Genomic DNA, 27,046 nt, shown 5'->3' on the forward strand with positions numbered 1-27,046 from the left:
TGCAGGATAATTTATGCTCCCCACCACACCGCCATTCGGCACCGTCTGGCTACTACTTCGAGTTCCTCCGATCACACTGTATTCGGCTACGTCCTAGCCGCACACCTATTTATTTCTGTATTTTATTTTATTTTATTTTATTCTATTTTCTCCCTTTTCTTCTCTCTATTCCTTTTTGTTTTCTTTTTCAAGTGTTTACTTCGTAGAATAACCGGCGGAAGTTGCGCGTCGATTAACCGCGATGATGAACAAAATTTTTTCGGCATCAGAGTTCACCAACGTATTCGCTTCTATGATATGGTATTTAATTCAGCGAATTTAACGTAGAATAAGAAAAAGTACCTCCTAAATCTCTTCGTGCGTAACTGAAACCGGATTGTACGAATTCAGGTGGGTCGGCTTAAGCTGACGCCTTGCGTGGTGTATTCGTATGCGATTTTATTCAGATGCCTTGCACGCTCTTACGGAAGATTCTCGGCTATTTCGTCACATAGATATCTCGAGTCGTGACGAGTCGGAACAATTAGCCGTCGAATATACGACGTGAAGGGTATGAAGCTTGTTACCGTTTACGAGAACTCGTATTTTTTTTGTAGCACGCCTATTACAGGCACGCACTACATATAATACGCACCGTAGGAGAGTATATGAATCAAGTCTAGGAACCCGAATCCTCTATTTGCCTAACTGTATCGCAGCGCTGAATCTCCGCGGATGAGAGCTCTGCAGAAAGAAGAGGAACGAACGGGTGTCGAGAGTCTGTGTGTATACTCACCTGACGCCGAAGAAGTAGCACCTATAAATACGGGTTTAGGAGATGAGGCGGCGGGGCGTGATGATTTTGTGAACAAACTGCAGAAACTCACCTTCTTTTTCTTTATCTTTATCTTCTTCTTACCGAGGAGGAGGTATAAACGTCGCACCGGTAAACTAACACGTCAATAAATAAATAAAACCCGATGGTACAGTGTGGTAGGCAGGTATGCTTTTGCTGCTGCTACTTCTGCTTCTGAGCACGACCTCCTCCTTTGCTCGGTGTGATCGTAAAGTAAACTTCGTCGTTGAATCGCTCCCGATGATGCGGCGGTGGCAGTCGAGCTGCATCACGTGCGTCTTCTGAAAGCCGCGGACGTGTGATAAAAAAAAATATATAAAATAACAATAATAATAATAAATAAAAGGAAAAAAAGATACGAAGGGAAATAAAACACACGAGTAAAATTGTTTGGAAATAGATGTGCGAGAAATTGAACCAACAGCCTGAGCATTGTTCGCCCCGTACCTCGCTGCACCACCCCGGAGATGGACGGACGTTCTGGTCGGACCGATTTGGTGGACGCCTTAGAAAACCTTCTCTTCTCTTCGCGAAGGTACACCCAGGGTGTGAAATCTCGTAACGACGTGTTAAAATCAACTAACATCGCTCACGTGTTACAGCTATCGTTAACAACGGTAAGCCTCTTATAGATTGCTACACCTTTCTCTTACCATTACTAACTGGCTACAAAGCAGAACTCATTTGTCGTCTCGGTACCGCCGTGGAACGTTTGCGCCTAAGGGGTCATCTTACGTCTTGGTCCAAGTAGGTACGATTGTCTGGTCGCATTTTTCGACATTGCGCCAATAATACTCGAGGAACGCGGTAGGATTGCCGTGTATTCGGACTGTGCTCGAAAACGTCGACTTGTCGATTAAAAAATTCGAATTAGGGAGTCTCGTGCGGAGTCGATCGGAATCGCGTACGTAATTAATTCGTCAGTCCCGTTTTCCGCTACCACAAAGTTTTCCCCGTGTTGAAAAGTCTGCACGCCAGCCGATGAAACGTGCGTGTTTCACTGTGCGCAATAGAGCCGTTTTTGTACCCAGGACATGTACCTGTGCTTGAACGGCTTTTTAATTAGGTACCCACTTGTGTTAAAGTCGACCAAATGAACGAACGAACGAACGAACCAACTCCATATAGAAGCGGCGGTAGCTACACGGCTGGTGGTGGTGGACTAGCCCGAACACGTTCAGCAAATATCATAACCGTCGGAGCTTTCGACTCCTGGTTATAGTAGTCCGTCGAGTTATTTGCTTGCCCGACGCGGGCTTTGCCCTGTGAATATTTGACCAGCCTGAAAAACGGTATGGAATGGATCCCGTGTGTAATACTCATCACCGGCTCTCCGCATATGTTGTGCCACGTTATACTTATATTTGTATGCGAAACGTAGATCATGCCTGCATCCGTACGAGTTGACGGCGTGTTCTAATGCACGCACCCATTTGCCTCTGTGTTCGTTCGTGTGCGTAAGCAAATATGCATATACGAATTATGTACGCCATATAGTGCAGTGTGTAAGTATATTACGCACCTGTTCAAGTATACCAAGTATACCTAACTGCGATCAAGTATTATGTATGTACACGTCTGTCGAGAGACGGATAGCAGGCAGAGAGACCGGGTGCTGCTGCGAGTAAGTATAAGAAAAACACCGAGTCGTAAGCCCTGCAGAGTTACGTAGAGCCAGTGACAAACGACCCAGGTGTCATTTCTCTGATTTCGTTGCCCACGGCTCTCGATTTGCAGCGAGTATAACCGCGACGGATACCGCAAGTAACGTTCGTATCCGAAAAGACACGAGTACCTGTATCCTACATCTTGTATCCTCGCGTGGCGCGATGTTGTCGACACTGCGATTCTCCACTCTGTGGTACGCGTGATTATCACTGAGCTTACGTAGCTCCAGAATTTTGCAGTTTGTTAGATACCAGCTGCATTGTGCGTACCCGAAGCTATAATCACGGTTCAATCAACCCCGCATGATCTCCTCGTCTCGTCGGCAGCTGCTGCACCGGCAGGAGTGACCGCAAACTACGAAGCGGATCACAGGAACGTCAGTTGAACGAGTATCGCTGAGTGGCAAGTCGTGTCGCGTGCCCCAAGGGCCGACCTTTTTGTGCCGTTTAATTGCGATCCCAAGTTACCCGCGTTGTTATCTCGCCCTGCTTCGGACCGGGTGCAGGTATGTCTTGCTGCTGGATCGCAAGTCGCGCTTCTTCTCCATCCTCCGTAGCAAACACACTGTCTCCCTTCTTTCTCTTTTCTTTCTTATCCTCGTTCTCTCGACGAGTGAATATATCAAATCGCGGACCCGTTGCTGCCGATGGAGAAAAGGGGAAAGAAGAAAATGAAGATGAAGAAGAAGAAGAAGAAGAAGAAGAAGAAGTAAAAGCACACGTGGACAGATGAAAGAGGAATTGCAATTTGTTCGGTTTTCCAATATATCTAAGAAATGGAGGAAGTGAAAAGGAAGACAAGATTCCGTCCCATTCAATGCGTTTCGACATCCGACCTGACGTGTGTTATATTCGTATAACATACCTCCTCTACACACGTATAATACATTACCAACTTACGGATCTTATTACATATGAACTGCCGACAGACAGCTGGACGACGATGTCGAACAGCGTTGATGGGAGTAAGCAAAAGAAGAGCTTTGCCACGGTTGACGGACTCTGGCGTTGAGGGTCCGCTTCTTCTAACCACGAACCAACCTAATCGTTGATTCCGTACAAGGCGTGTCTTAAGCCTACGCGGTTATTTCTAGTTTACACATACGCACACACACACACACCGTACACAAATCGCCCCAGCAGCTAACCGATTTTAAAAATATATTTATCTCGAGTTTTTTTCCCGCGTTTAGGTCTACACGATGTGCATACAGCTACGCATATTATCGCCTTTTATGCCCATTTACGAAACACGCTTCAAGAAGGACTGAAAGATCCTACTAAAGTGACTCGAATTTTATTCAAATATTTATCGTTCAGACAAATGTCCCCTCGTTCATCGGGATAACTTTGTGAACCATGGGTCGAAAAGTTGAATGATTTATCACATCGTCGATGCTGGCGCGAGTATTTCCGAGTGACTTGTTCCCGTTGTAACTTTAATGTGACTTGTAACCGAAACGACGGAGTGTTGACGGGCTGCTGGTGTAATTTTGGGTACGACGTGTCCTCGTACCTTGTATATCTCATACGCGGGTACCTGCATATATACGAAACGCGGCAATTATCGTCATCGTCATCGGATTCTCTGACCAACACGCGGCCATCGATACCTCTACCACAGTATGCGCAGCGACGCGTTATCGCTTGTGCAGGTTGTCTGCTCGTTAAAATTATTCAAATATCGATGCTACCATTCGATAACCATTCACGCTCTTACGTTCGACCACGCGTCTTTCCTCGATCTCTCCCGTGTATGCCAACGCCGATCGGACAGGCAAACCTTCCGTGCGACGACGACTGCCACGCCAACGCTCTCTGATACTTATATATCGAAGAAAAAAAAAGAAACGTCAAAAACGATAGAAGGAATTTTATGTACGGACTGACGCGAGGGGAAATCATGAGCGGTAAGAGAAGAGTTGACTTTGACAGCTGATGGGAAAAATAGAAGATGTTCATTGACGATAAATATCGTGTAGCGGAATCGGATCAACGGTCAACTAACTGGAACGAACTTTATGCAAACCGAGTATTCGTTAACCTTGTTCTAAAACGGTAATTTTATCGTCTTATACGGTATAAAGTATGACCTACGACCCATCGTCAATTTCTGACGATCACCACAGCAAAGTGATTACCCGACTTGACCGAGCGGCCATAAATTTTTCCGATTTGCCAAAGCTATCTTGATCGCCATGCGAGCACCATGGTCAACCTGACGCACACCTTGCATCACCCGCAGGCTGGGGGTGCCATTTTACGACAACAACAATGCCCGAAGGGGCTGCATTCCCGCCTCCCGCAAACTCCGAAAAGACGGTGGAGATAGCTGGTTGGGTTATCTTTGGCGAACGAAGGAGCCAAGGTGCGCGACCTGATAAGATCGCCGACGGAGTGCAGTTTCGGCTCTGAAGGTAGGGGAGTTCGCCTTGCTCGGCGAAGATTCTGCGCCGTTAACGACTGCCATAAATTATCGGATGTATTCCGAGCGGCTACCGGACACTGACCTTTGTCCCTCTTTCGGATGAATACAAAGCGGGAAACTACCGCAAAGCTACACGTAACACTGGGCAATCGCTGCGGCCAAGAATTACGGGTAATACCGATCCCTCCATTTATTGCCAACATAAATCCTCCCATCCTAGCGCCACTTGTCGTGGATTCCTTGCACAGGATCCTTGAACGAGGAGTGCGCGTTTGTTCAGGGATCAGGGCGGCTGTGTCAGCTCGCGGAACTTTGAAACGGTCGGTCAGGTCTTGGTAAATCGATTGGCGATTCGATCAATTCCGATCACGGTCCGATGGAATGCGGAGAGATATGGTGACGTTTAATTTTTCTTCATTTCTTTAACTTTCTTGATCCTTGTCATTGAGTCGCGGGACAATTTTATTGAACTTCTTGCAACCGAAGTGTTTTTTTTTTTTTTCTCCATACACGGAATTTCATTGAGTAGCTTGATCGTTCATCGTGATTGAAATTTTTATCACCTAGTATATTTTTGTCGAGCCGTTCCTAGAAGAGGTTACAAAAATTTTCACGTATTTGGATTGAGGAAGAGAGAGAGATAGAGAGAAAGAGAAAGAGACAGAGAATTAACGCCACGTGTTAGTTTACTACGCAAGGATTATGTCCACCGGGGCGAAACGTTCCTAACAACCTCGGAAAGTTTACGACTCCGAATTACTGCCCAATTATGGAAATTCGTACCGGCTAATGAATCCGTTTCTGCCACCTCGCATTCCCCACGAGAAGCATATAATTTTTTTCATCTATGTACGGATGATAACTTACATAACGAGAAAATTTGATTATTTATCCATTCGTGGATCGATCTCGCAACCTTTCCGAGCTTCTCGTTTCGTTCTCCTTCTATTTCTCTCTCTCTCCCCCTTTTGGTGAAATCTATATTTTATTTGATTGGAGAAAATATACCTCTCGTTTCGATTACCGGCTGCATGAAAAAGAGTGTGACGACGTCGAGTGGATCTTTGAGTAGGCGCGGTCGCGTGTGGTGCGCAACAAGAAAGACGTCGGATATACCGAAGTAGCTACCATACAATCCCACGCAAGTTGTGTTCGGGTAATACGAGGTGTGTTTAACCGAAACGTGCACCTGCTATTAACGCTATTTAAATGATATTCGGGCTCATTGCGAACGTGACTATAGAACCGATGGATGCCCGCCTAGAACCACTCGGCGACTTCACTGGTTTACCCGCGCGTGTGTATCCGAGAGCTGGTGAAATAATCATAATTATTCTTCACCGTTCCGAGGAGCCACTTTGTACGTAAATAGTTTAAACATCTTGTCGTCTTGCAGTGCTACTCTGCAACTACTTGCCAGTTGTCAACCACATCGAACTCCCGGATGAGTATGAGAGAGTTAAGTAAACAGGTGACAAAAAACTATGACAAATAAGTCCACCTGCTTTACGCGGGACAGGTTTTTGAAACGTAGACAAGAAGGAAAGAGAAAAAATGATTTCAAAACATTTTCGCTGTTCATTCCTATAACTGATTCAATTGAAATGTTCAAGTGAAAAAGCGTTCACTGAGGAGACTTGCTTGCGTAATTAGTTTTCTTGGCGAACTCAGGTTCTCAGACTTGTTTTAGTTTATTGACAATCAACAATTCATGGTAGTTCTAGGTATACAAAAATCTACCAATCATAATATTTGGAGTAAATAACTCAATCTTATATGAACACGTAGGTATGTGAAGTTTTTACAATTAACCAGTCACGATAAATACTGATGAAAACTTGTGCAGCGATGTTGATTAGGTTACGAAATTATTGTGTGGGTACAGTACAAGTTTATATTTTCTGCGTCAGGCGTATAAATCTATACTTTGGGAATTTTTGACTGCTGAAAATTTCATACATGCCACCCATGCGGTATCATCCGCCATCCGCCATGTAACAGTATATAGTATTAAAATACACCTGACCGGGGTGAAAAATAAAACTGAAATTTTAATGCGTGAGTGAGATATCCAAGAGAGATACGATGTCATTTCTTTCTTCGCGTACCGCGGCTGCGGACATTGGATCCTGATATAATGTGAAATAAGAAGAAGGAGAAAGCAAAGTGAGGAAAAATGAAGAAACGAATGGGAAAAAACGAGTGAAAAGCGATAAACCAACTTTACGCGCTGCGCAAGTTTATTGCCTTGTGAGACTTCGAGCGTGCGCGCCTTCGGGCGTCGCCGAGGATGCAGTTTTTTAGTTTTATAACAGGTATTCAGGTGCCTGTACTGTACACGCAGGATAACAGCGTCTGTCATACTCTCCGAAAATCTGATTACAGCGCGCGAAGTTCTCGGATTGTATTTTTTAATTAGGTGCAGGGCTTATTCACAAGTGCCTAGTAGTAGTCAATCGGAAAACGCGGTGCGGAATGAGCGCGGTTTATATCTTCATTTCAGAATATACTACATTACCGCATGCGTGTACGCGCGAGAAACCAAGAAGATCGGCAAAGCGTGTAACGAAGGCCTTCGAATAATTAGGTTCTATTTTATGCGGTGGTATTTTATCCACTCGTTGGCTCATATTCCCCCGCGTGGAGACATTTCCTTGTCATTTATTGGTTTTTAGGTACACGCTCGTCCGTTCATTATACACGCGCATTGCATCCATGGGATACGTGTAGGTACGTACGAAAAAGCGAGTAGAGAACGAAAGAAGGGAGGACAAATTTACAACCGACAAGATTTTAATTACGGTAATTACCCGCGGTGGGAACTTGATTCTGATCTTATTCCTTTGCGCACGTATATTGAAAAACAAACGCAGGCACAGACACTCACACACACACACACACACACGAGTTGAAATCGAGTCGTGCGCGGTATTAGACGTTAGAAATGTACACACGCACCCGGTCTTACCAATATATACGAGCATGCACACTTCGTATACTTAGTACTACGCCGATTAATTATCTTTAGAAATTGTCACTGTAAAATTAATTGACTTCTGCATCTCCGAGGCATGATGTTTATACAACCTCATACCGCGGACTCCGAATGCCTTGCTTATCTTTATCTTCGAGTAGATAATAAACTTATTCTCATATGTACGCGTCCATGCTGTACCTTCCTTACGATCCAGCACCTCCGACATTTCTGCTATCTGATTGTCAACCAGGATCATTCGAGTTCTATGCTCAGTCGCGATCGATCTCAGATATATTGTAGAAAATGAGAAACAAAAAGAAAAGACAGAGCTGTAGAATTTCTTTTTACCTGAGAAATTCAAGAAAGCTTGCGGCATTTTTGTCCGTAAAGTGCCCTGTATTTGAATCTTTCGGAATTTTTCGCTTCTGGAATGAATCTCATGGATAAGCAGGAAGTGGACTGATCGACAGAAGGCATTGAAGGTCAAAATATGCGGCGGAATAATTAGATACACGTAAACTCTAACCACAAGGCGACCTCTGGATACCAATAAGCGGTCGTTTCTTGCCAACCAAGATCGATACTCAACGACGACGACGGCAGCGGCCATTCGTTACAGTTTGTAATCATTCGAGTCGAACGGTCGACCATATTTTCACTGGTGCATGACGATCCGCACTGCGGTATAACTCTGCTTCGGAAATACACAGCATCAAAGAATTCAGAGCGATGTACACGGTACATCTGCCTCAACGGTAGTCAATCTCCTTGTTCTCATGTATTATAATGCAAGTATGACGAATGAACAGAACCAGGTTTTGACATGTGGAAACTCAAAGCCAGCTTGAACGAAGGTGTGCGACGGATGACTGCAGTTGGAAACGTGAACGATTCTGTCCCCTCCTCACTTTGTCCTGCGTCCAGCGTAAAATTAGCTGCAATTAAGGGTTTTTTTTATCGTTTCAGGTGAGGTGGCGGGTGAGACCGTATCCTCGGGTGGCGGTACTCGAGTTGGGGACCGCGGTGAAGCGGCCGATCTAGCGACTCACACGGAGACGAACGACGGTGACACCCTGGCTGCTAACGCAGCGGTGGACGGCAGGGACGCCCGGGGCGGCAGCCCTCAGGGTGCGCACCTTTCTGGAGCCGCAACCCCCAGGCCGCCTCGGGGTCGCAGGCGGCAGAATCAAAACGGACTCGACACCGCTCAGGTGAGATAACTGTGCTCCAAGTCCATCAGGATTGGTCAAGTCAAACCCCACGATAGTCCACCAGAGGCTGGTGATCGTGCATTAATTTTTGTGCCAGATTTTTTACCCCCAGAATATTCTTTTCATATACTTTTCAGACTTATTGACAGGCCGTTCGAAATCTGGGTTACAGGCTTCTCACTCACAAGGAAGGTATCTCAGGTCGATCTCTCTGATTTAATTTTTTTTGGAATTTTTTTGGCACGTATTTGTTTTTATCTACTATTAAACACACTTTAAGGGGGTGAAAACGATCCCCAAAGATGGGCACCCGATGGGTTGATCTCTTCATGTGGTAGACGGATTTGAATCAAACCAACGCTGTAATGTTGCTATTCATAGAATCTACCGGCTATTCATATCAGTAAAACATTTCAGCGTTGGTTTCATTAAAATCCATCAAGTGCATTAAGAAATCACCCCGTTGAGTATCCATATTTAGGGGTCGTTTTCACCCCCTCCAAGTGTTTAATGGCAGGTAAACAAAAAAAACGTGTCGCATAGTTTTTACTCTAATACGACACGTTAAAAAATAAATCCAATCGGCAAGATCATGAGATCGACATGGAATACCTTCCTTGTCAGACCGCTGCGAGAGACGAGTAACGATTCGTTTGTTTATTCTGTTGTCTTTTCTGTAGAGTGTGTTTGTATTGTACACGTAGAGAGACTTGCAATGTGTATTGTGGAAAGGACAGTATGTGCACCGAGTGGAAGCAGCGTCAGCATCAGCGTCAGCATCAGCAGCAGTATTATAAGAAGAAGCGAGACTTGCGCGAGACGCTTAGTGTCACGGCGGTGTTGCCCGCGAGGAGTCAACTGTTACGCCACACGCTGCCTTCATTACCATATCTCAGATGCAATCTGTTCGTAGGATTAATGCTAGGAGATATTTCCCTGCTTCTGACTATGTCCGTGCATGTATGTGCTTACCTACCTTGAGGTCTTTCTAAGTGAATCTAGACAGAATTTACCCTGTTACCGGTAGACGGCTGTCGGATAACGTCGGATTATCAACGAACAATAAGTCTAATCTCATGTGCCGGATAAGCATGGCGCTGTGTTCGACGCGTGTCCAATAATCGCCTGAAATTTTCCACCACGGTCCCTATTTCTTACGATTTTTCTTCTTCTTCAACTGATTTTCCCTTTGAAGCGTGAGTAGATGACAACGGGGCTTGAATTTTGTATTACAGGTAAAAACGGAGCGGCTAACACCCGACAATAATTCGACGTCGTCAAGGAGCGTGACCCCGCTGTCGCTGAGTCATCCAGGTACGCCTCCTAATGCGACGTCACTCGGGGGACCGGAAGGCCCCCAGCCTCCGCATCATCTCAAGCACATGGAGCAGATGATGGGCAGAAACTACAGCGACTTCATGAGGAGTCTCGCAGCGAAGTACAATAACGCCCATCCGAACGAGTAAGCGAGACACACAAGTTATATTCTTATTATCTTTGTCTCTCATTAACTCGTTCGGAGAGTCTTTCAACTTTGGATAAACAGTAATAACAGGCTGAATTATTACGAATTATTTAAATACTCGTTCTCATTCGTTGAGACTTTATTAATCTAGAACCAAGATCTGCGACGATTTGTCACATTGGGAAAACTGATATATGTATATATATACATATATATATATATATATATATATATACACATTTGTGTATACATCGATAAATCGTGATTGTATAATATAGCTATATCGTAGAGAGATACACGTGAAAAAAGAATAGAGCAAAACAAAATTCAAATTATCCGACATACCCGTTTACCGACACGACGAGGCGAGGTGACAAATCGGGTTTCTCGATCTTATCAGTGGTCTGCACAGTTGGTGACGCCTAATTCCACGGTACAAATATTGTACACATGCATTACACACATATCGCGCGTTGGCCGGCTAGGCGTCGCACGGCTGAACCATGTCGCACGGGTTTATAATTTCATAATTCGTTCGACAGTGCGCGATCGTATCTGTGAGGCGATATAGCTGCGAGGTACGAGAGACTCGTAGGTACAGATGAAATGTGTACCTAACTGCACGTAACGCGTGTCTGTAACCGGCAAAGAATTTCAAATGATCGCCAAACGATCACGCAATGGTAATTAGAAAAATTGGAATATCTGTCCACACCTCGCCTGTCGCATTCCGCACGCGATATAAAACGCGTTCCGTGTACGCGCAGCATCGGGAATCTGTCATCGCGGAAAAACCTGTCGTTTCTCCTTGCACACATCGTGAACGAGAATATCTTTTTCTCTCTTTCAGCTACTTCAGCACCCCGAGAAACGGGTTTACACCCGGTCTCGATCCGAGGTTTCCGGCTTTCAAGGCCGGATCAGCGCCATTTGTGGGCCTCATGGCACCCCTGGTCGCACCTCAGCCACAAACCGTCCCGACGACCTCACCTCTGTCGAATAACGACGCGAAAGAGCAGAAGCAGGAAACAGTGTTCAACAATCCAGTCTTCCCAGCGATGCTCGATATGTCCTCGACGCAGGCCCTCATCCACATGGTCAGGACCGCCAACGCGGCGCAGAACGTAGCCGAGCTCGAGACTTACCTGAAGGGTGAGTGCCTATCTTTTCTTGACTTGCCTTTGGTCACCTTTCTCGATATCGGAGTTCTGAACCCGTCCTCTTCGCATTTGTCCCGATCACCAGGAGCTAACAAGAGGGACGCGGCTGTGACGAGTCCTCTCGATCTCTCGAATTCCGGGGGATTCGCACCCCGTAAGAGACAGCGGACTGAAATTAAGAGGCCGGAAAGCGTCTCGCCCAAGCCAAAACCAGCCCAACGTACCAGCACACCGCCACCCGTCAGGTGTCCATCATTATGCGGTCACATGCCTTGCGGCGATGGTCAGTCCGTCAACAGGTGGTCCGTCGACGATGTCGTCAACTACGTCTCGTCCATCGATATATGCTCCGAGTATGCCCAGGTGAGTTTCTCCACCACTATTATCTTAGCTATTCTTGTTCGTAACATTCCATGAACTTCGCATGCCACGCGTCGACAGACAACCTAAACGTTAACCACTGACTGTATATACAGCTCGACTACTTTGCACTTACTAGAAATCAGTCCAAGTCCCCATGGTGTGATCAGTAGTGTCCGTCGTGGAAAATCGCGATTACTGTTACGGCTATGCAGACGATATTTCGATTTATCCTCGATCGGGGAATAGGCAGTACTCGATGCAGCTGCGGAGTAGGTATTTCAGCGAATAAAGTAGTGCCGCGGGTATAGACACATCAGTCAATTGGACAGGAGCAGGAAGACGTACGGGTCCATTCCGTCGACGTCGCGGTCCCAGGGAGCGTTGTAATGACCCCGCTGCATGCAGTGGGGACTTGCAGCGGTGCCTTCAACATCCCGACGTGTTCTTACCTTCCGGACACCTCGGATACACGAGACTTAGTCCCTGACTCGCTTTCTCTCGAACATACAGGGACCTCGGCATAGCGAGATTGTACCGGTGAAATTTCCCTGTCGTCTAGGTTCCATGCATGCGCCATATATAACACGCGCCGCAGTCGGCTGCCGCATGTGCAGAAATTGTGATACAGTTTTTATTATCGGTTTATTCGCGGTCTTTCGTGCTTCGGTTGTAACAAAAGTAAGAAAATAACAAGAAGAAAAAACGAACTTATTTCCGTGGCAGATACTCTGCAGTTTAAAGACGTAGACACGACGACATGATAGAAAATACGGAAATAAAGAGATTCGTTGGTTGACTGTTTGACACATGTTTTGTAAGGTTGAACATTGCCTAGAGAGTTGAAATCGCGCATTGGAAAAGATTGACAGCTCTTACGGTAGTATGGTATCAATTTATTTGCAAATAGACGCGAAGAAAATTGAGGAAAAAAATTAATGTCAAAAGTATAAGTCATTTCCGTTTTTGAAATGAAAAAGTTCTGGAAACTCTACACTACGCATCCTTGCAGGTATCATCTGCCCAAGTGACACATTAGGCTATTCGTTGTAATTAGGTATGCTAATTAGACAATTTAACGGGACACGTGCTAGGCCGATAAAATTTACGGTTAGGAAAATAGATTTTTTACCTGATAAAATCTGGCATAAACATATGCGTTGAGAATCGTCGCTTAGTTGCGAATCGAAGCGTGTTAAAATTCGTCCATGAACATTGTTCATCGATCGTTATACACCATTACCGAGAGTTTCTGAAGTCAGCCTGAAACGTGTCTCACCGATACTGTGCAATACTCGCCAGAGATAAAAAAATATCTCAATTGTTCATTTTGCTCGAGTTTCCCCTTGTGGAGGTGTTTGCAGGATAAGAGAACTGAGTCCCGTCACTTTCTCGGATACCGTTGCATGCGGTCGGTGTTATATTTAATCGCGGAGCACCTGGTCGGTCTGCGTCCTTGTATTGTCACTCGAGGAAAAAAGATATTAGGTGAAAAAAAAAGAGGGGAGAACAACAGAGACGTCGGCACAGAGGTTCGTGTAGCACAACGTGTAGCCAATCGGTTGCGTGATCGCGCGTGTATAATAAAATCTATTCCACGATGTGTGGATACTTGGATAGCTTGTAGGGGGGGTTACACAACCGATCTATCTCGAGAGGTTTATACCCACTCTCAGCACCAATGTGACGACTCGAACGGAGTCTCGAGTTTGCTTCAATCCACTCCACTCCGCTCGACTCTAGTCGAGCGAGAGATCCAGTTAAGGATTTTGTCTACTAAATCAAGTCTCGCAAGATTCAACTTTCCCCGCCGTGGTTCATCCCGTCGTATATATACGTATGTATGGACGTATATACATACTTACTAAATAAAACTTGAGAATTGTGCAACGGTCTGCTAAACTCTTCTCTTCCTACTACCTTCATCTCCGCTAAGGTAATCTCTTCCGGCGACATTGCGCTTCTACCAAACCCTGCTTCACGCTACTACCTATCAAGGATTTCCTGTCCAAAGTCCAAGAAACATTCGCATTCGTTCTCTGCTGATGCGCGAAAAGGTTATCTTTCATTTTTTTGAAAAGCACATTTTTTACGTCCAGCAACTTTTTGTTACGTTAAATGAACGGCTAGACTCCTTAGATCATTATTGAGGGTTACCAAATACAGATCGGGGTACTTGAGGGAAATAGTTTCATTATCGCTTTTTAATGGGATCAATGTCGAGCAAAGACGTGTAACGAAGTTCCGTAATTGAGAAACTAAAAAGCGATAGGATATCAAGGTGCGTCTCCGGGTAAGCTTTGACGGTGGAAAAGGGTTTCAATTCCGTATCCGTTTCTCGGCCTCTTCCCATACGAGTTCGTCCCGTTCTTTGGGTGATCGACTGGCGCACGTCGCGTAGGGTATACCTACCCATACTTTCTAACGAGCAAGAGCAGAGCATGATCTGAACCAAGTTGACCTCTTGTTACATCGGAGTTAACATGTAACACCTTCACACACGTACCACACTCTGCAACGGGCTTGCCGCAGCAATCAATTAATCATTAATAAGCGATAATCGTGAGTCGAGACAAAGCACGAACGCTTTGCATTACATTGCATAGCATCGCATAACATCGCATCGCGGCAACCGATGGGAAGAAAATATTCATCAGCCGATTTCAATACTATATCTACACCTTCATTCCTCTTCTTCATCATGGACCAAACCCATCTTGCTTTCGTCCGATTAATTCGGCTGACCTTGGAGGGTCCTTGATTCCGAGCTTGATTGCAAGTACGAATTGGTCTTGGACCACCCTTGGTAGTAATCTGAAGACCTTCCGGGTGGTCCGCAGCTTCCTGTAATTTACCGAGAGAGAGAGACCTTTACTCGGCACCACCGGGCCACCGGGCTAGGAACTGATGGAGCCGCCACGGTGTGTGGCAGTAATAATCTGATTGTTAGCTAATCATAAGTTTCGAGGCGAAGAAAACTGAGATTACAGCTGTGTTTAATATAATGCAAAGCTAAATGCCAAATGCAAAGTTTTTGCGGTGAATTTTCACTTACATAATTGCGAAGAATCTTGATCAACTATCGCCCGCTGCATTAGCACGTGCCACTGCACGTATCATCAAAAAAAAACAAAAAAAAGCAACATCTTAATAATATCGGTTTCTAATTTTTGGCCTATGCAAATCCGAATAAGTAGAAAGCGGTATTTCCTCATGTGAATGGATTTTGACCACTACTTTGGCGGCCGTTAATGGTTTCTGATGGAGCAGCGCGTGGTCGGTCATCGGTCAGCGATCGGCGGGCCTGGTTTCCTCCTAACCGCGACTACAATCTCGTCGCTGGGACTAATTGGTCCGTTCAGCCACGTGCGCGCTTTCTCTCTTTCAACCCGCTTCATCTCATCATCTGTCAATAATCCGATGTCTATCAAGCCTTCAACCGATCGTTTCAGGCAAGCATCAACAATTCTTGATATTGCGCAAGCCGATTAGAAAAAAATATTCTGGATTCCCCTGATTCTTCCACGCTTTTTTCTCTCAATTTCTCTCTCTATGTTTGATTTCATACGTCATTCCCTTTTACTCTGCACTGTTACACTTGTGCTCACTAAACGTTACGTACTCTTCTGCAATCGTACAATGTTCTTCGTCGAACTTGCCGCGGTCCTAATTTCCTAGTGTATAACTGTTATATGTACGCCGATACGAGATAGATAATGGTAATGAGCTGTAGATCGTGTTCCCCATCCTCGAGCCATCACTCACGTTTTCATACTCGTGGTTGCTTCACGATGACTCCTCCATCGCCAGCTGGCGGTGAGTCGTTTTCACTGCAACGCCATTATGCCGCAAGATCAGCCACGATCATATGCTCTGCTACGTATAACCCACACATGAACCAGCTAGAAGATATGCACCATTGTTATACCGAGGGCCGCAGTAATGACCAGGCATGGAATCACATCGGTGATGAATGCCATAGCCCGAGGTTAGAAGTAACAATAATCCGAATGAATTATCACTGAATCTGAGAGATCGCTATAAATTGGTGCCATATATTATTAGGAAGCTTTTTCCAAATACCCAGAGTTTCACGTCCGGGATTTCTTTAAATGATTATACAATTCAAGGGTGAAAACCGGGGGAAGAGGAATGCTCGTAATCACTTTAAAGATTGCGTCTGGTGCTCATCACTCGTATAACTTCTTGTCCACTTGCAGTAGCTTACCCGGATAATTCCACTATCCAAAGAAGTGTTTCCATTTCACACTTCGTTCACGCGACACAAAGGATGTTTTCCTTCTGCTGAACCATCTATTGTTTGACGTAAAAACTCCGTCAACTCGCGCATTGTGCTCGTGTCAACCCCTGTCTCCACTGTCTTCCTGAATCGAGTCCCATACACTGGCCATCAAATGATACTACGGCCAGCACTGTGTCATCGTTGAAGCCTGTAGGCCGGCACGCGATTAGAAATTTCAGATACAGATATTCTGAGCTGTTTATCTCGATTCGTTTTTCAGATTTATTACTTTTATCCTAATTATTCTCCTTCAAAGAGTAATAATTTTGTGTTTTGTTTTTATCCAAACGATACACGAATATGAGTTAACTAGATAGCAATACATCTTATCTCGAACTTCTTTGGCCGGGAACAGTAAAACGGTGTGCAGTTATAACGGAACGTTGTACTGTTATGCAGCTAGGCGGCATCCCGCTGCGTCAAGAACGAGAGTCACCAATCATGTTCCTCACGAACGACACCTGCCAGTCGAAGCGGACGTCAGGGTTCCTTATTCGACCTTGCCGAGGTCGGACTCATCGGAACTGAATGTCATCTCGAGTTTGCAGGTGTCTGAGAGACGGGCTGGATTTCTCTTTGAGATTTCCCGTACTGACCGACGAAACTACTTCGGGAAAATCTCAGTACCAGAGGCTGTACGGATTCCCACGTGAATACATCAAGTGATCGTGGAATTTTTCTTCGGTCAAAGAATTCCGCTCTATACCTAGATTGAACCTTTAACTTTCCCTACGGAAGACACGTAGAGAAGGATGGATACCTATCTCGTTATCATTTGCAAGGCATTATGCAACCGGCGCGCGGCTGCTTTGAAGCGCTCGATTGCAATACGCGCGGCGGCGTAAACGAGCTGGGAATCACGAATCACGTGCTCTGATATGTGCCCCCTTTTCCTCTTCGGCTGACGCTCGTAATACGTAGAACGAACCGCGTAGTTAAACGTGGTTGATGAATGAGCTGCCCTCACCTTTGCTTCACCTCGATACCTACCTACCTGATCACGTGATCCACCAACGCGGAGGTCCCTTCCGTGTGACAGATCTGGGTTGCGCTACACGTCGTCACGCCATTTCGCTCTTAGACGAGCTCACTTGCGTTACGTTACATTGCATCACTTTGCCAACCCTTCCTTGTATTTATCACGTACTAGCATTGCGGATAAACGTGAGGGCACCTTAAGTATTCGATTCAGCAAAAATAGAGAAAATCGAGAAGGGGAGACAGCTTTTACGGTTCATGCAGTGCTCGTCTTTGTCCGAGTAATGCTGAACTCTATAATGTATTGATCATATTTATGTACGCTCAGATAAAGGAAAAGGCTTTTGCATCTGTGTGGGAGGTATAGAATCAGGCTGACAGTTTCGAGGATGTACGAGACGAATAGCCTTTCTACGTGAACTATGAAGTCATGCGCATTGCGATTAGTCAAGCAAGCGTGGCGTGCCCTAATGGGGATCGTTAACTTTGCCTGTTAAGAGGAGAGCTCGATGAGTCTAAGCGATTGTGACAGGAAGGAAAGAAGGCATTGGCACCAAGGCAGCCTCGCGATTCCCTCGATTCACTCAATCCTATTAGCTATTACTGCACGAACATTGCTTACTCTTCTCGGGCGACTTATTGTCATGAAATTAAACGTTGGAAAGCACGTCACTTCTTCGGGGATTATGATAAAACGTCTATGTCAAATTCATTCTTCCGATACTTGAAAGAATCCGTTAACACTCATATCCTCTACCTTACCTCTTGGTATTTGTGTCACCTCTACTCGCCGTCATGTCTTCTGTAATTTTGTCGACTCAGTCATGGTCTCACTCACGTTTCCTGCGACGGACTCCATGTGCTTGGTAATAGTAACCGCGTGAAGACCATGTCCAGATCCTGTACCAGCGCTAATGCAACGACAATCAGCAGCTCTTCCAATCATCGATGTTGTTCGTCTTACCGTCTCGGTCTGTGAGCATGACTTATTTGTCGAAATATCTGCAGGCCCTTCGAGCTCCATCGAGTAGTAAAAATAATCAACTGTCTTGGTAAGTCGGTTTGACTGGTACATGTTCCTAGCTGTAGCGTTCTTCGGTGTTGGCGCGTAAAGGCAGCAGTCTAACATATAAGAATATCGGCAAGCCTAAAGTGTTAAGAAGATTTATTACCCTCGGTATAACAGGCAGCGACGGTGGTGGCGCCGCTGCCGATCGATCCAACCGACATACGGGACGGATGGAGGATACTTTCCCAGTACCTGACCGACTGCCGTCTGAATAAGCGAACAAGATAATGCTATTTAAAGCGAATTGAGCATATCGTATGAACACAATGAGGTAACAACCCGGTGGTACCGGGGATGGGATCGCCATCGCCTATATACCACCGAGCATGGCAGTCTGAGGCAGTCAGGCATCGACATGATTTAGAAATGCGGCCGTGTCGAAATCACACAACGTGGAACATGTGTCTGATTGTGAGAGACGTGCGAGGCATGTGACCCCGCCGGTTGTACCCATATGTACGCCTTTTGCTCGGCTCTGATATCTTCAACACATCTACAAATATAGGCCGAGCTGTTCGTACGTCGTTATATACCCGTGTTTGCTGCAGTGATATATCATACACCACGTATAATGCATGCATGCATGCATGCGCGCATCGCTATGGAGTAGGAGAAAGAGAGAAGAACACATACCCAACGACCAGCCAGCTCATGCACCTCACCTACGGTAACGCCACAGACGCCACCAGCTTTCTTTACTTGTACACAGAGTCGTGCAACATTGCTTCTGATCTAGCTAGCTGCTAACCAGCCGCGTTATTTGAGCATATGATAAACATGATACCCCGTGTTTCCCCTTTGGTGCGCCAGATAGCGTTGCTGGTGCCAATTTAACAAAACGTGATTACTACATTACTCGGTCAGTTTTTCCGTGAATCCAAAAAATAAGAAATATCGATCCATTCGTATTATGTCGCTTTTCATCTGCCTCATGTACAATGATGGGGCGATACTGTTGCGTCATAGTATATGGGGACCACACGCGTCTAGTAAACGATTTCCAGTCGTTGGATATGATCACTAACGTTAGATTGCAGCTGCATATTAGCGAAGCTAAGGCTAGGAACTACATTGATATATGGTGCAAAAAAAAATCCTCGACTGCGTGGAATCGTGGTTTTGAATCAAACCGATAAGATCTCCGCGTTAAGCTTGTGACAGTAACTGCAGAGCAATTATGAGATGGTAGAAGGGGTGAAATAACCGGAATGACGCGCGCTGTACCCGTGTAATCTGTGGCGTTGCTTCCGGCTACGGCAGCAGGCTGATGCCGCGGCGGAAAATACGTCTCTTGGTATACGCTGGTCGAGATGCTGGTGAAGAGCTTAAGAAGAGGAGCAGCGTACGGCGCCGATTTAACCCTCTTCCAAAAATAAATCACGAAACGCTGATCATTAAGCCCGCGTTTCGTCCCGGGGCGAGGCAGGCGCAAGAACTTTGCGTAGCTTGGAGGGATTATGCAGACCGCGTGCTGAGAAATGGTAGACCGGTGGTTACCCAACCCACCACTGGCCTCATCGCCTCGGGGGTACTTGTGAATTCAAAACTCACTTAAATACGGATAGGTGCAGAGGTTACGGCGTTATACAAGGGAAGAATTGACTGATTCAACATTCGTGACATGTAAACTCTTTGGAAAGGGAATGAAATCTCGAAAACTGCGTGTTCGTTTCCTGAAAGTAAAGTTAAAAACCTTTTGGACCAAAATACGGTGGTTCAGTCGACGCCGGGCTTCGTGTGCAACAAACCACCTGATGTTTTAATGGAATCTGCAATCTTTTCCCACCACAAACAATACGCCCGTAACGCAGAACTGCAAAATTAAACCCCGACCACTGCCGATAAGTATACAATGTCGCAGTTCCGACTTTGTTGGATGGAAACGACGACGCCAGTAATTGCTCAGAAGTTGAGAAAAATGACTGACAATGTTCTCCTTGGAAACGATAGAGCCAGGACCGACTTCCCAGGCACAGAGTACCCGCTGTTTTGAAAGAAACTATATTGTACGTCGGACCCTCCTCTGCCTACTCTTCGTCTTCTTCTTTTTTTTTCTTCTTCGTCTTCTTCTTCTTCTTCTTCTACTTCGGGCTGCTGAACGTAGACCCGTTCGAATGCTGCCGGCGGGGACAATTACGCAGATGTGCGGCTGGGAGGACGCGCGTGAGCGTGAGCCTGGCGTGCCGTCGAGGGGCCCTCCTGGGCCCAGACGCGTACGGCGCGCACCTACGCGACGTAGATACACGCTTCGCGGCCCAACCACCTCGGGGAATTAGTATGCGGAAGATCCGGAGTGTGGGCTTATACTCTCATCCGTGTGAGCTTGCGGGTGTGCGTGCTCGCCGAGTGATTACAGAGCTCGAGCCTCTGCTTGCCCCTGGCGCGTGCGTTCGAGTTCACGTTCACGTCCCGTCAGCCATCATCCTCCTGTTCCCGAGCTCGAAGCCTCGAAGCCTCGGAGCTTCGAAGCCTCCAAGTTCTAAGAACTGGCTCTCGACCGCCGTCGACCGTCCACCCGTCTCCTCGTCCCCCGTTCGAAGGAGAGTTTTATTGCGGGAGAATTGGGTGAGCTCTCCTGATACGCCGCATGGCGGGGCCATCTCGATCATCGATGTATCTTCACGGACAAATGGCCACTTCTGGCAGCGGGTAATCCGCCTCCAGCTCGCGGTGATGCGCTAACAGAAGCAGAGCGGGCTAGGAAGACGAGTATGAGAGTATACTGGGGATAATTGAGATGAGAAATAATGATGGGAATGATGGTTATCCACGGAATGATGGTATGATTTGATCCGCGACAACGACGACCCTGAATCGTTGTGGCAACGGCAACGGCAACGGCAACGGATATGCACCGGCGCGTAAAATCAAGTCGACCGAAATGTAAAAAGTAGCGCGCGAAGCGATGCGAGGACAACACGGCATCGTCGACCTAATAACAGTCATCGGGAAATTCCACGGGCTGAAGGCACCGCGAAGAAGACTCGAGCCTCGACTAAGAAGACGGGGAAAAAGCCGCAAGCTTCGTGCAAGGTGGTTTGTGAGGTTGGCCTCTACACAGCCGTGATGACCGTCGCCAACTCCTCCTGCTCCACCGGCAGCTATGCTCACGGATTCGATGACGCGAGGCGAACCGACCTCCATAATGACACCTCCAATCTAGATCGATGCTATGATGATCGCCGGCTTCTACGTCGCCCGGAGAAACCGCGCCTTCACGGTCTTAAGCCCATCCGTGCGTAAATGGTGCCGATGACACAGCCCTGCGGGAGGTAGCGGTCTCCGGTACATCTTGCGAACATCGCGCGCGAAGTTGGAAAGCATCTTGAGAGTTGTTCGGAACTTACAAACTTGGATGAATTAGGATAACGATTACCGATATCGTGCTATGGGCTGGTTGACGAAATTGCGTGTCACCTGCAGCAGCGCAATATCTTCTGATTGGAAACAGGAGAATGGTAACGAAATAATATCGCTACGTCAAACAGTATATTGTTTGCTCGCCTCCGCGTTGTTCTTGATCTCGAGCTGAGAGGTTAGATGGATCGAGCTGTGGTGCGGGCTGAACGTGCCCGGAGCGACCTCTGACATTTGTGGCTTTGTTACCCCCGTAAGAGCTCGTGGGTAATAGTTTGGAGGCATTACTTTTTTCTCTTCGCCTTTTTTACTTCGTTTCGATTGGGTTCTTATGTACTTTTTTGTTTTATTCCTTCAGAAAAGTTACACCGCCGGTCAGTGAGTCACTCTATTTACAATTGGCCAACAAAAGAGGGTCTATGTTGAAAATTTTTTCATCTTCTCCACCCGTTTGCGGTATCGAGTTGAGACAAGGACGAGGGTCCGAGACCTGGTCATAGGTCATGCACAGAAGGAGGAGATGTATTCAGGTAGCTTTATTATTGGTAGGTGCACCGATCGATCGAAAATTGAGCAATTACCTAGGGATAATTAGGCGGTTTATAAGTCAATAAATTACGTCATTCTGCAGCAGACAGCATAGGCGGCGAGCTTTTGCTCAACGAAAAGACAATGCCGTTCGGCGGCTGTGTATTGCGCAGGGTACGGTTATGGAAGAACAATGCCGAGCACTCGGCCGGCGCGAGCAGGCTGATAGGGTCAGGGGGTCAGACCCCTGAGGGAGCTCGCATGACTCTGATGCTCTTCACCTGCCCTCCTCCCTCTTTCTCCCCGCCCCCTGGCCCCTGGAACGGAGCTGGCGATGCCCTCCCCCTGAGTCCTGCCATTTCTTCATCTCAACGGGGCACCCGTAGCCGCAGCCTGGTCCGATCCCAATGAAAGATCACGTGATCATAAATTATCCTCTTTGTTCACAAATAATCATGCTCTGATTACCGCGCCGGCGACGGTACCTACGTCCGGAACACAATAGGTCCTCTCTCCATCCAACCGCGGAGCTGAACCTCGGAGCGTTCGTTTCAGCGAATCTTGAATCTCTCGCGACGGGAAATCGACCCGCCGAAATTGCACCACCTGGGGGCTCCGCTCTGCGCCCTTTGTGAAATCCGCTTTACCCGCTCGATCTTCGCGTCCGCAGACGCCGAATGCATCTCCCGAGCGCAGATCGAGATTCCCCGGTGAACTGCATTCGTACGTGTCCGTCCGCCGTGCGCGTCCCTGCGGGCACGGGGGTCCGCAGAAGGTCATCTCGAGGTCTCGTAATGACGGACCCCAACGCTGCAATCACGGCAGCCCGAGAGACCGGCCACGTGGCGCTCAGACACTGCAACTAACCTCCCGGAGCGTTTACCCTGGTAAACATTGTTCGCCGGTCTTGCATCTTCGCTAATGGAACCATATGGACTTGATTCGCGAACGGACTGGAACTCTATCGGGACCGAGTCACCGGGATAGGAAGTGCTCCGCTATTTTGGGGTCAGCCGACCCCCCTCTCATCGTATTCGTCCCATTCGCTCGATCGGAGTGAATATTCACCTCTCCTCCTAAGTGCAAAAAATCTCGGGACATTCACTCCTCCAGCTATCGCCGGTCCTAATCTGGTGCGCAGTCGTCCCACCACACGGAGTGCCTCTACACGAGACGTCAACGACTACCCATTTCCCCAAAGATATATCGTCGCCTCTGTAACCCTTCTCAATTCTTTACCGATCCGCTATATATGCCGTCGTCATTGTTTGTTATCTAACACATTACCCACCGTTCGTCTCTCTCGCTCCGTAGCAGGGAATGAAACAACACGTTTCTTGTCGGGACTCGGTCACGATTCATTGTCCACGATTCCCTGCATATACTGCAGCAGCCTCGATTTCTTGTGTAAAGAGATACGCGGTTCACCCGGCTTGGCTCTCAGTTTCCCTAACGCGGCAATACATGGACGGGGATAGAAATTGATCATTAGTCACCAGTCATTAGCCATTTGTCATTACAAATCGAGATCTCAACGGCGCAGCAATGATTACGCGTCAGTTTCATTCCCTTCAATGCGTCTCCGCTCTGACATATTTATGTAAAATATTTACGTCCACGGTAATGTTACTGCGACGATTTAGTTTACCCGATCGCATTATGAGTAGTGGATCGTAACTCCGAGAAGTGACGAGAAATTTCACTCGGTAAAGTTGGTAGGTACGCGGTGCTGGAAGCCTTTCAGGCCACAATGCACAGTGTCATGGGATTAAATGACCGGTGGTCCCACGGGCTGGATCAGGCCCCATCTTCTCCTCTCTCTCTCTTATGGGACCGAACCGATAAGCACCTCCATCGCGGCGAGTCACTCCCTTGTAATTACATACCGCAACCAACAGTGGGGTTGGGGCAACCGACGGCAGAGGGGCAAGGGGGAAAGGACGTGGTGGTTCCACGGTACTGTATACCGACAATTAGCCTCTTTTTGACTCCCTGTTTATTGGCCCAACAATTGATTTCGATAACATTTCTCTTCCCGTTCTTCTTCTTCTCCTTCTTTTTCTTTTTCTCTTTTATCAAATCCTTTTTCAACTTATTTTCTTACTTCTGTGGTGCTTCCCACGGGGAACTTCATTAAATTTTTCTTACTTTTCACTCGTTTTCTGTTTTTGATCAAGTAGATGATTAAAGAAGACTTTTAAGGTGTGCTCTCGTGTCATCAAGTAGACTTAGTATGTAGTACACGTAAAGTGAGATTTTGATTTGTTTGTGTTCTGGGTGTTGTATTTGCTATAATTATAGCATAACGACACGTAGGAAATTGCACGACAATCATTAAACGCGAACTATTTGATTCATTACTTGATTACCCAGCACATTACACGACTTTTTGGCATGAAGATGACAAAACACATTCTCCAGTTACAAAACATTAATTTTCGGATTTTTTCTTCCTCGTCAGTTTCACCAGTAAGATTACGGAAAGTTATGTGCAAATCCACAATTTGTGGTAATGTGTTTATAAGAACCGGTAATTCGAACTAACTGGCCGGTTAAGGTGCTTATGGGTTACATTCGCGTAGGCATTGGATAAAGTATTGATTACAATTAGCATAGCTATCATCGTAGCGAACAGTAATAACTACTGAAGTTTGTATATCTGATTTGCCGTCTCAATCGCGAGGATGTATTATTCATAGAGAAGACAGAAGTAAAAGTTTAAAGTTGTCGTACGAATACACCTTGATATCGCCGCTTGATTTTGTTTAAGACTCACACACCTATCAATGCATATATCTTTCTTTAACGATGTAACTAATAAAATTAATCCATGTAACGTCTTATGTAATATTTATGAACACATTCCCAACACGGCGAGCACATTGATTTAACTATATATGAAATATGTTAGTACAAATAGGTGATTTAAGTGCAGCAGTAAATAGATATGTGCATTACATACCTGTCTTATCTGACGCATTTTTTAATATATCCTATAGATGCGAAGCAAAACTAACATGACAACAATAAACGAAAGCTGGATTCGTGTAACGACCTTTGTTGCGAGAAGAATTAAATGCCTAGATTGCATAAAAAAAAGTTTCTAAATTATGTTTCACAGATTAATCACCTTCATTACAAGTAAAGCCCACAACCTTTGACCGTATACCACAAGACGAACAGCCTTGAATTGCGACGTTGAACACCCGCGGTATACATAAGCAAAATTAACATAAATCGGCAATTTAATCAGGAATTCTTTCACCTTCCGCTCCTGTTGACCAGGCGAAGACCTGTCGTGTACACACCGACGCTCATAAATGTTCCGACTTTTATCATAATTTTAATCTCTCGAAGACTACGGCACGGAGGTGTATTAACCCGCGGTAATTTCGGCCAGAGGTGGAGAAGCTGCTGCCGGTTCGATCTCATCCGACGGCTCCTGCCACGTCGCCGTAACGACGGAGCTACTTTTTCTTTATTTCCATTTTGTTATTATTTCTCGTGTGCTCTTTTTTCTCTCGCTGCAATGTCGCCCTGTCGCGCTGTCAATAATACAATGGCGGTGATTATACGGTGAGTTAGGGGGACTGACTAGTCGCTCTCTGGGCTGGTCCCCATGGTCCCATTGACACTCCTTTTATTGGACTTCTCGGAGATGAGGAGCAGGGGCCCTGCGAACGGTCCATATAGATGATATCACGTGGGACCCGTGTCGCTCCTTCAGGTTCCTCTCCTCCGCGATGTTAACCGGAATCGATTACTTCCAGAAGAGAGAACACTCTTCCTCTCCCTCCACCTACTGTCCAACATTTTATAAAAGCACCCAGTAACGCTGAGACTCCCCAAGGGCCAAAACAACTCTGAGAGATATCTCGCCGGTACTGTCGCGTTATCGAATGACTCTGGTCTCATCTTCGGGGGGGGGGGGTTCGCTCGAAGTTGATCCCCTTGTGATCCTGACGATTTTGCGCAAACTCGTGCAGGGCGTTGCAGTATCTGAAAACATTGCAATGTACCCGGTTAGATAAGACGAAAATAGTGGTAGACGAAATTGATCAATCCTTGAATAAGCCCGCAGCATAACCCTCAACGCGCGAACCTAACGGTACCAAATTGCTGACATAGAAGTGTATATCCAGCGCGGAATACTGCTCTGGGATACCAAGCCGTCGTCTCGGGTACAGCACACGGAAAGTCGACCACCTGTGCCACAAGCCGCGCATCGTTTATGCCATGCTTTTTCTTTCCGCGCAACGCCAAGACGCTGCAATCAACCCAAGGAGTCCAATTATCGTTTGGAATACGCCTAGTCGCTGCTACATACAACGGTCGCCAAAGTGCTCGGGTACATACGCACACTTGCCCTGTCTCGACGAGGAGGTGTTTGTGTAGCAGGTAGGCTCGCTACGTGGACACACACTCATCATCGACGGATGGCGTCCTCAACGGAAGGCCCTCCGGGGATGCGGCGGAGAGCTGAGAGCTAGAAGTAGAAGATAAAAAAAAAAAACGAAGAGGAAAAAAGAGAAGAAAAATAAGAAGAGGAAGAAATTTGTTTGACGATTACCGCGCGACGTTCTCCTGAGATCCCCTGGGCCCCATCTTCGCGCAATGGCGGGGGGAGGGCACGGTGTACACGACACAGAGGAGGATAGCCGGATAGATGGATAGAGAAATAAACTGTGCGCGATGTTCGAGGACGCGG

At 46.5% G+C, this 27,046-nt stretch overlaps 1 protein-coding gene across 2 annotated transcripts in view; it reads left to right on the forward strand.

Annotated features, from left to right (window-relative positions):
• The window catches only part of LOC107224198, a 78,186-nt gene that overhangs the window by 30,244 nt on the left and 20,896 nt on the right, over positions 1 to 27,046 (forward strand). For both annotated transcript variants that reach the window (XM_046738913.1, XM_015664166.2), the window contains exons 2-5: positions 8,874 to 9,118; positions 10,354 to 10,580; positions 11,434 to 11,735; positions 11,829 to 12,106. In XM_046738913.1, coding sequence (XP_046594869.1) covers positions 8,874 to 9,118; positions 10,354 to 10,580; positions 11,434 to 11,735; positions 11,829 to 12,106 — 1,052 coding nt within the window. The remainder of the gene's footprint in view (positions 1 to 8,873; positions 9,119 to 10,353; positions 10,581 to 11,433; positions 11,736 to 11,828; positions 12,107 to 27,046) is intronic.

This window comes from Neodiprion lecontei, chromosome 4 (genome assembly GCF_021901455.1).
Source record: "Neodiprion lecontei isolate iyNeoLeco1 chromosome 4, iyNeoLeco1.1, whole genome shotgun sequence".
NCBI lineage: Eukaryota > Metazoa > Arthropoda > Insecta > Hymenoptera > Diprionidae > Neodiprion > Neodiprion lecontei.